Source organism: Phascolarctos cinereus, unplaced genomic scaffold (genome assembly GCF_003287225.1).
Source record: "Phascolarctos cinereus isolate Bilbo 61053 unplaced genomic scaffold, phaCin_HiC Scaffold_4;HRSCAF=312, whole genome shotgun sequence".
In the NCBI taxonomy this organism is placed as follows: Eukaryota; Metazoa; Chordata; class Mammalia; order Diprotodontia; family Phascolarctidae; genus Phascolarctos; species Phascolarctos cinereus.
The window spans coordinates 958,656-968,476 of record NW_027555847.1 but is presented as its reverse complement, the minus strand read 5'-3'; the positions used below and the strand labels follow the sequence as shown (position 1 = coordinate 968,476).

The following is a 9,821-nucleotide window of genomic DNA, read 5'->3' as shown; positions in this document are numbered from 1 at the left end:
AAGAGGATGGCTGTTTGGGGGGAATCAGAGAACACAGTCGGCCCTTCTGTCAGGTGGCGGGGCTGGCCTCCTTGGCTTCTCTGTAGTGGGGGAGGGGAGGGGGTCCTACAGGCCCAAGAAATCGGCTCCAAAACTGCAGTCAGATAGCAGGACGAGCCCCAGCGGGTCTGGGACGGGGAAAGTGGGGGAAGCTGGAAGCACCGCCTTTAGAGGGCGGGTCCCGAAGGGCCGCTGTGCGCCTGCGCGGGTCTGGGGCGGAGTCCCGCCATTCGGGGGCGGGGCGGTCTGCACGCCTGCGCGGGCCGCGGGGGGGGGAACGTCGCGCTGACGTCACGGGGCGTGGTGGCGCAGTCGCGTGTCTCGCGCCGGGCCGGGGCGCCCCTTTTGAGTGTTTGGGCTCTCGGGCCGTCCCGGCACCGTTCCGGGTGCGCCCGGAAGCGGAAGCGGAGCCGGAAGCGGAACCGGGCCGCGGCCGTGCTCGCCTCCGGGCCGCCATGGAGGCCCCCGAGGACGGCGGCGGGAGCGGGGAGCCGGGGGGCCGGAGCTTGTCGGAGCTGTGCGCGCAGCTGCTGCGTGCGCGGGACGCGAGCGGCCGGCTCCTGATGGGCCACGAGTTGCTGCTGCGGCTGCGGGCGCCCGGGCCCGGAGCGGGGGCCGCGGGGCCGGAGCCGGAGCTGGACGAGGCCGCGCTGAGCCGGGTCGTGGACGAGCTCACCGCCTGGCTGCCGGCCAGCCACAGCAAGGTGGGGGGCGGGGAGAGGGCGGGGCGGGGCGGGCGGGGGCCGACGAAGAGGGACTCTTGCTCCCCACTTTACCGTTGGGGACACTGAGGCAGTCGGGGGCAGTGCCTCGCCTGGGGCCCGGAGTCGTCCCCCCCCTCCCAGGCCCCTCTAAGCTCGGGTCAGCTCGCTTTGTGCGCGCTCTGGGCTTGAAAGGGCACGTGTGCCGTGCACACAGTGGGTCCACAGTGGGCTCGAGGGCTTCCCCGCACGCCCTCCACATCCCTGGGCATCCCCGGAGCGCGGGAGCGCCCCCTTACCCTGGAAGCACTCCCTTGCCGTGGGAGCGCCCCTACCCGGCAGGCCCTGTGGACTCATTCTCGTATCCCGAGTTCCAGTCCAGCTTCAGACGCTACCTAGCGGGGAGGAGGGGGGTGCCCTAGGCAAGGCGCTGACCGCTTCTCTTCCCCCTGCCTCAGTTTCATTTCTGTCAGAAGAGACCAGCAGGCACGGCTGGCTGGCGGCTTGTCTGAGGATCTCCCGATCATAACCAAGCGGCCCTGGGCCCCTTCCCCTTCCCTGGTGCCCCGGAGCTCTCTGCGGACCCTAGACGTGGAAGCACCCCCACGTGTCTCCTGCCCCCCCACTTTGCAGATGCCCAGGTGCAGCATTCCCTGGAAGAAGGGGCCCGGGCTGCCCTGCCTGTCCCCAGGGGCAGCCTTATGGAAACCTAGCTTGTCGGGAGGAGGTCCTGGGCCTCCAGGGAGGAGGGGCAGGGGCAGGCCTTTATCCCCAGAGCCCGACAGATTCAAAGGGACCGCGTGGGGAGGCAGCTGAAGGGGCCGCAGTCCAGTCTGGGCGCTGCTGCCTGGATTAGCTGGAGGCCGCTGGCCTCTCCACGGCCAGCCCGGCGGTTCTGACCAAGCCACTCCAGGAGCTTCGTGTACCCGCCCTTCTTTAGCTTTGCTCCGCTGACCTGGCCCCTCTCGGTCACTGGGTGCCTCGCTCTGCCTCATGGATCATGTCGAGTGGGTGACCGGGGCCCTGGATACTTGGCTGTCTTTGGCCCTGTGAGGCCTTCCATGTAGGCCTTGTAGGTCTGCCCACCTGGACTGGGAGGGGGCTTGTCTTGCTTCCACTCTCTTCCCCTCACTGCCTCACCTGAGGCCCTTTGCGGTGCAGGCTGTATCGTCTAGGGAGCTAATGGGTGGCACGCAGACCTAAGTTTGAGTCCAGCCTCAGACACTTGCTACTAGTCACTTCCACTCTGGTCTGACTCAGTTTCCTCATCTGACCATGGAGATTACAATCGTACCTCCCAGGTGGGGTTGTTGTGAGGGTCAAATGAGATCATGATTGTAAAATGCTTAGCCTAGGGACTGGCACATAAGGGCTATAGAAACATGAGCTATCAATATGTGCCATCCCTGTGCCCCCTCCTCAGCTTGAGGGATGCCTTGACACCTTTGCACCTTCTTTACCAGTTCATGTTCTCCCACCTCCCCCCAAGGAGTTATTTTGCCTTTCTTTATGTGTTTGTCGTATTGACATAAATGCTGCATCATCGTCATCATTACATCGTCATTACATCATTGCCAGTAGAACATAGGCAGGGAAACCTTCTTCCTGAACACTGGAGAAGCGCCTCCTCTGTCTGCAGTGCTTCCTGCCTTCTCTTTCTTAGGGCTGCCAGGACCAGGTGAAAGTGTCATGGGGGAATGTGACACCAAACAAATCAGAATGCAGTAGATCAAAGATGGGGTGGAGAAGAGGTTTTCCATGTTGCTCTGCAGTGGAGGGATTCTTACAGCTCTTCAGGGACTCGGTGGTGGCCCTAGTTCTATTAGAGTCTAACCCTTTCTGACTCCGGTCACAGAATCTGAGGGTGGGTCATACTTGCCTGGGAGTGATTGCCAACCGTTGTGTTATTTTTAAAAGAGCCTTTAGCCAAACGGACCGAAGGAAGAAGGCTTCAGATGCAGACATAGCCAGCGCAAGAACAAAAAAGAAGCTCATTACTACATTAGAACAAAAACGTGATGTGATTGAACAGCATGAACGTGGTCATCATAACTAAAAGGAATTTTATGGTTCCTATTACAGAAGTCCACGTCACTGTTGGAATGCCTGATGGGTGACGTGGAACATGGGCAGAGAGGCAAGAGGAATCCAAAAGAAAGGCTACGTCTCAGCAGCCTGGTGGCCACGAGAAGGAGGAGGTGCGTCACAGGGACGGCTTGGGCGGGCGTCTTAGCTGTGGCGATCCGAGACCGCCGTGGCACGCACAGCCTTTCGGATCAAAGCTCCAGTGTACGTCAGACACTGAAAGGAAAGGGCATGAGGTGATGGTGAAGACCCTTTTACCACAGGTGTTGGTCACTTCTGTTCCTTTAAAAAGCAGAATCAGCTGGAGGAATGGAGAGACAGCCGCTGCCATGTGGAAGCATGTCTCGCTGGGCAGGTTTTCCCTTGGAAAAGCAGACTGTGATAGGAGAAATGACAAACCTGGGAAGACAGCTTGGCTTGGAACAACTAGAAAAGGGCGGCCTGGGAGTGAGAATGACCTGCTGATGATCTCCTTCGTTTGGATCAGCAGCAGGTTCTGGAAGGCTCCAAAGGTGTGCAGACGGAGACGTTGGCCCTCTGGGGACAATCTGAGGCTAGCTTCCTAATGGGAGGAGTGGTGAGGCCACGTGTTGTGGATGGCGACCCTGACGTCAGGGAGAATGCATGGGTCCAAGGCTCCAGGCGTGGGTCAAGCTCTCTGTACCTACCAGCATATGCACGAAGGCTTAAAGAAAGGGAAGGCAGTTCAGTCTAGGCTGCTAACATGCTTTAAACAAAAATAGTGACATTTTCATCACATCAGTGAAGGCTTATGTCGGGGTACAGTGTTTGGCAGCTTAAGATAATTTTTAAACTTTGAAAATGTTGCTTTCTGTAGCTGCTTTGTTACTTTGTGACAAATTTGAACAGAAACAGTTTTCTTATCCTTTGCTGTGGTATTACATTAATAAACAAACCATTGTTAAAATTTTCATGGCCTTTTTCTGTTGTACTGGAACAAATGGTCATACTTGTACGTAGAATCATAGCTTTGAATAGCGTCGATTTGAGCGAAGGTCATCCTCACGTGGCTCCCGGGCTCCTTTCCCCTCGATGAGTTGTGCCCAGAGCAGCCGCCGCTGATTCTCTGGACGGTGCCGCCGTGCTGTGCACTGTCTTCCTTCAGCTCCCCATTGATGTGCTTGCTCTCTCCCTCTGGCAGAGTATAAGCTCCCAGAGGGCAGGCTGGAATTTGCTGACGTTTGTGTCTCCGTCACTTAGCATGGTGCCTGGCACAGAGGAAGGACTGGATCAGTGCTTGCTGGCTGACTGACTGTTCTGTTTGTGTTGGGGGTCTTGCCCTAAATCCTTTGGCATTGCCCGGGCCTGAGTGAAGCCTACAGGTTGTCCATGGATGGGTCCCTCCCTCCAGTTGCATCTCTAGCACATCTGTGGTGGTCAGACTGTCCCCTCCTTTGTACTCTTTAACCAACTCCTGGGCATCCTGCACCTCTCCATTGCCCCTTGGCATGCGAGCCGGGACTCCCGGTGCAGTGTTAATAGAGGGATGTGGGTGTTAAGAGAATGGGCGCCTTTGTTTCTGGAAGGCGGGAAGGCGAGGCATGACTCTGGACAGCTTCCTGTTTCCTCCTCCCAGCTCTGAGCCCATTCCTTTTTTGCCTCCTGTGCTGAGGGCCCTGAGGCTGACCCACAGTCGTTTCTGTCTCACTGGCCTTGGGCCTGGAGGCACACGCAGAGCCTCCCAGCTCAGCCTCTGCGGATCCTGCCAGCATTCTTAGAGAAGGCCAGGTCAGCCTGCAATGAGGCAGGACCTCAGTGCCTCACATATGTTAACTCCCTTGGTCCTCACAGTCACTATGGGAGGTGGGTACTTCATTTTCCCCATTTTACAAGAGAGGTAACTGAGGCACTGAGAGGTTAAGGGTCTCGACCAGGGTCACAGAGCTAATAAGTATCAGGGGCCAGATTTGAACTGAGGTCTTCCTTGTGGCAGGTGTGGTCCTGGATGGGAGAACCCGGAGAGAGCTTGACTATCTACCGCGCAAGTCTCCTGTGAGGAAACGAGTGCCTTAGGGAGCACAAACTTCCCCCTGTTGGGAGTTCAGAGGTTCACCAAGGTGAATGGAGGCAGGAGCCCTGGGGGTGTGTTGGGGAGAAGCATTGGTCCCACTGACAGGTGGCGGCTGGGCTGGCCTGCGACCCTCCCTCCAGCGGGAGCTCCCCCGGGGTGTCTGCCCAGGACATGGATCCTGGCCTGTCTGCAGGGGCGAGTTCTTGATCTTTTTTTGGCCTTTTTCTCTTCAGCTCCAACCAAAAAATGCAGTGTTATTTACTATAATGAGGGGAGGGGAACCAGTATTGATTAAGCACCGACTACGTGCCATGCCAAGTGCTGTACGAACACCTCATTTGACCCAATAATAAATGAGCAAATATGCCTTCTGTCTTACAGGAGAGGATTCTTACTCTTCTGCGGCAGTTGGTGGTTGCTATACAATGGTAGAGCCTTGGATCTAGCAGCAGGAAGCCCTCGGTTCAAATGTGGCCCCTGATACTTACTAGCTCTGTGACCCTGGTCGAGACCCTTAACCTCTCAGTGCCTTGGTTTCCTCACTTGTAAAATGGGGATAATGAAGTACCTACCTGCCATGGTGCTTGTGAGGACCAAGGAGTAATGCCACCAGCCATTGTTATTCCTGTTGGGTTGGAGGAGACGAAGCCGGGGGGCAGGGAAGGAGGCATGTGGTGTTTGTGTTAATGCCCCGTTCTGGCTTGTTTTTGGCCTGAGTTCTTGACAGGTTTCGGTTTGTCAGCTCTGAAGAGGACAGTGATCTTGAGTTAGCCTCAGCAGTCCTCCTCCTTGTGTTTTTAGTGATTATGACTTAAGCATTTTTGGGATTTAACATCTTTTTCCCCAAGGCCTTCCTTTTGTTCCCAATGAGTTGGAAATCTGGAAGTTGCCAGGGCTAGGAGTTAAGGTTTTGAATCTGTGCACTTTTGAGGACTCTGATCATGAGTGGGTCCTCTTGGTGCTGCCTCGAAGAGCAGGCTCTTGTTGCCTCATTCTGGATAATTCTTGGCCTCGTTTTTTCCGTAAATTTTGTTGCTGAAAGTTCATTTCGTGTGTCTCAGTGTGTGTTGGGCCTGCGTGAGCTTGGGTAGGTACCTTCACCTCTCTGTGCAGCTCTTTAAGGCTCCACATCAATGAGGAAGAGGATGATGGCAACTATTTATATAGCACTTTATACATATTGACTTGTTTTGTCTTTAGAACAACCCTGGGAGGTGAGGACTATTGTTATAAGGCTTCATATGAGGAAGCTGAGGTGACTGGAGGTTGTGACTCGCTCCCAAGGGTGTGTCTAGGGCTCTAGGCAGGCTGTGAACTTGGGTCTTCCTCACCCAAGGCCCAGTGCTCTGCCCACAGCCTGGCTTGACACGGAGAGTTATCTCTCCCAGCGTTCCCTGGGTTTGTTTTGTCTAACTTTGTTTCCAGGAATTTTTAGGCATACTTGTGCTTTCTAGAGACCTCTGTTCCATACACTTTAGAATTCCAAAATATTTCCAGACTTAGCAGGATCCAGAAAAACAAAACAAAGCAAGAATACCTGTTCAGGGCCACTCCGGCTTCCCAGCGTGTATTTTATAAAAAGAAATACATTTATTTGATCTGTTTTATTTTTAATACCCTTTACTCTTCTCCCAGACAGCTATCACATATAGCAAAGAGTTTTTTAAAGAAAAAGAGATTTAGAAAAATGAGCAAAATTGATTAGTACGTTAAAAACTTCTGACATTTGTAATTTCCTAGAGCCATGGGGAGAGGGATCGACTGGAGTGGGTGGGTGGGGGAATAAGCATTTATACGGCACCTACTGTGTGCCAAGCATTGTGCTGAGCGCTTTTCAAATATCCCAGCAAGGAGGTGGTGTTCTTTTACAGTTTACAGGTGCTCCATTTTACAGGGTCACAGAGCTAGCCAGTGTCAGAGGGTGGACAGCCATAGGATGCCTTCCCTTCCCCTCCCCCCCAAAAGAGTCAGTCTAGATGTCTCATCATCTCTTTCTCAGCGTTTGGGCTTTGTATTTTCACAGGATTTCTGCTTCCTTGCTTTGTAGTTCTTTCTGTTTATGCTGTTATATTCAAAATGCATGTTGTTTTCTTGACTGTTTACTCTCTTTACAAGTCTACCTACACTTCTCTTTAGTCATCATTTTTTTGTTTGTTTCTTACAGCACGGTAATATTCCATTTTGTCCATGTACCACAATTTGTTTAGCCATGCCCCAGTTGATGGGCACCTGTTTTGTTTCAGATCTTTATTGCAACAAAAAATATGGTTTAAACATTTTGGTGCATATAGATTCTTCTTTTTGTCATTAACTTTCTTAGGATATATGCTTAGCAGCAGAATCTCTGTCATAGTGTTGTGGTCTGGGGTACTAGGAACCCTGAAATGCAAGAGTACAGGGAGAGGGGTCTTCCTTGAAAGAATTTGACCACTCAAGCCTTCTTTCAGTTCATAGTGACTTTATCAAGACATTGGTTGGGTGGGCAACATTCCTAGTGAGTCTGCCGTATTCGTGACGCCAGTACGGTGCATTTGATGAGGATGGACTGATATTTTTATACAGAAAGACTGTGAGAAAATCTGGATGGGATCAAGGAGTGACAAATGACGTAGGGTAGTCCAGAGGCAAGGGTCTAGAGGGGACTAAAGGGTGTCAAGAAAGCTAATTTAGTAATCCAGGTGGGCTGGAGTGGGCCAGATGCCTTGGGCAGAGGGACCAGTGATCTGGGCTACTGAAATGTATAGGAAAATTCAGGCACTAGGTTGCGTTCAAAGACATGGTCTTTTCTTTTAGGGGTTCAGATGCCTTTCCCATCACAAGGGTATAGACATTTTAGCCACTTTATTTGCCTAATTCCAAATTGCTTTCCAGAAAGGGTTGTACTCATTCACAGCTCCACCAACAGTGCTTTGGTGGGTTGTCTTTCCATGACTCCCCATAGCTTTGGTAGTCCTTATCCTTTGTCATCTTTGCCAGTTTGCTAAGTGTGAGGCAAAGTCTCTGGCTTGTTTTGAAAATCTTGAGGCCATTTCTCATTCTCATCTCACATCACTAAGATGCCTTCCACTTTTTGTCTCCACCTGTGTGTCACATGAAGAGAACTCCATGAAACCATGACTTAAAAAGGCCTGGTTGCTATATTCCCAGAAATTACCAACAAAAATTATTTAGAACCAGAAGCCAGAGTGGGGATAGAAAGACTCCCCTGGTCCCCTGAGGGGGAGACCCCAAAGGAAAAAGTCCTAGAAATGTCCTAGCTCAAATCTGTGGCTCCCAGGTTAAAGTAAAAATGCTGCAAACCTTTAGAAAGAAGCAGTTAAGGACAGCCAGGATCACAGGAGAGGAGGTGACTTCCACAGGTGAGGAATGGAGATCTAGGAACACAGTGTTACAAGAGGTAAAAGATAGAGGCTTATAACCAAGAATGACTAACTGTGCAAAGCTGAGAATATTCCTATGGGGAAAAATGACCTTGAGTGGAAGAGAGGACTTTCAGGGTTTTCTGATGAAAAGGCAAGAGTGCCTAGGATCTTTGAAATGCAAACACACACAGGAGTTCAGCGTAGCCTGGAGGGGTCAATCTACTTGAGCAGTTCGAAGGACCTGCGAGTTGATGTAGTGCTAACATTTTAATAGGAAGAAAAGAAACTGGGGCCTCAGAACCATGATGCCTTCAAATGACACCGAAGGAGCTATGAAGACAAGCACAAGTCCTGGGGTGGATTTGTTTGTTCTGAGAGTTTTACAAATACTCCTTGTTTTCACTGAAACCTTTCACCTGTCTTTTAGGTATAGTAGTGTTGAGGTTTAGGCTTAAGGGCACTGGGACCCTGAAATAGCAACACACGGTTACTGTCCGAATGAATTCAACCCAAGCCTTCTTTCAGCCAAAGACAAAGTTTATTAAAGTTCACTATATTGGCCAGACCGTTAAGGAATCTAGACATTTGTGAGCCTCGTATTGACGAGTGGGCTAGGGTAAATCTAGCCCACTAGGGTAAATTGACTAGATTTTAAGAATCTGAGTACTTGGCTAGACTCTTAAAGAATCTGATCCCCTTAATGGAGGCCAGTTGGACCTTATATACAGAAAGACTGTGGGAGGGATCAGGAGTAGCCAGGTAGTTTGGGGTGACTGGAGGAGGGGTCTAGGGAGGATCTGGATGGGAGTGACTGGGAAGTACAATGGGGTCTAGATAGGATCAAGAGTAGGAAGTGGGGGAGCATTGCAGTAACAGAGACAGGAGGGCTGGGCTAGGTTAAGAGTAACAAAAAAATTGGGAGATTGGCAAAGGCTATAATGAAAGGCCAATTGATAGACAGGCAAAGGCTAAAGACTTCCTCGATCAAGTGGGAGTTCAAGGAGAGTCCAAGGTGGAGTTTTCTAGGGCCCATAGACAAATGGGACCCAAAGTCTTTTTGGGGTAAGGGGCAAAGGTCTCAGCTTGGGCCCAATCAGTAGTGTGGATGGGAGGGTAAAAGGTGGAGTCTAAAGCATCAGTTTAGAAGAGGGGCTGAAACTTGCTGTTTCTTATGACTGGACTGGGTGAGCTACCATCTTTGGCCATCACAGTTACTGTAATTCCATGGCCTCTCTTTCCTTGTTCTTTTTTTCCCTCTCTCTCTTTTGTTCTTTCTTTTTCTCTTCTTATTGTTGTCATACTATATGTTGTTTTTCTAGCTCTGTTTACTCCAATTTGCTCTGGGCCATATAAATAAGAATTTTCCATATTTGTTTCTTAGTTTGGTAATATTTCATAATATTTATGTTCCACAGTCTGTTTTTTCCATTCCCCAATTAATGTACATTTACCTTGTTTCCAGTTCTTTGTCACCATAAAAAGTGCGGCTACAAAGTAATTGTGTTGTATTTTGGGCTTTTCTTTTTCCCCTTGGCTTTCTTGGAGTGCATTCCTGCCTAGGGGACCTTTGGGGATGAGCATTTGGACGCTTTGTTTGCAGAT

At 51.2% G+C, this 9,821-nt stretch overlaps 1 protein-coding gene across 26 annotated transcripts in view; it reads left to right on the top strand.

Annotated features, from left to right (window-relative positions):
* Window positions 1-335: 335 nt before the first annotated feature.
* Window positions 336-9,821, top strand: part of CLASP2 (cytoplasmic linker associated protein 2) — a 142,167-nt gene continuing 132,681 nt past the window's right edge. For 24 of the 26 annotated variants that reach the window (XM_078151989.1, XM_078151986.1, XM_078152000.1 and 21 more), the window contains exon 1: window positions 336-743. In XM_078151989.1, the coding sequence (XP_078008115.1) occupies window positions 495-743 (249 nt within the window). In that variant the 5' untranslated portion in view covers window positions 336-494. The remainder of the gene's footprint in view (window positions 744-9,821) is intronic. The other 2 variants (XM_078151983.1, XM_078151978.1) reach the window with 1 other exon arrangement.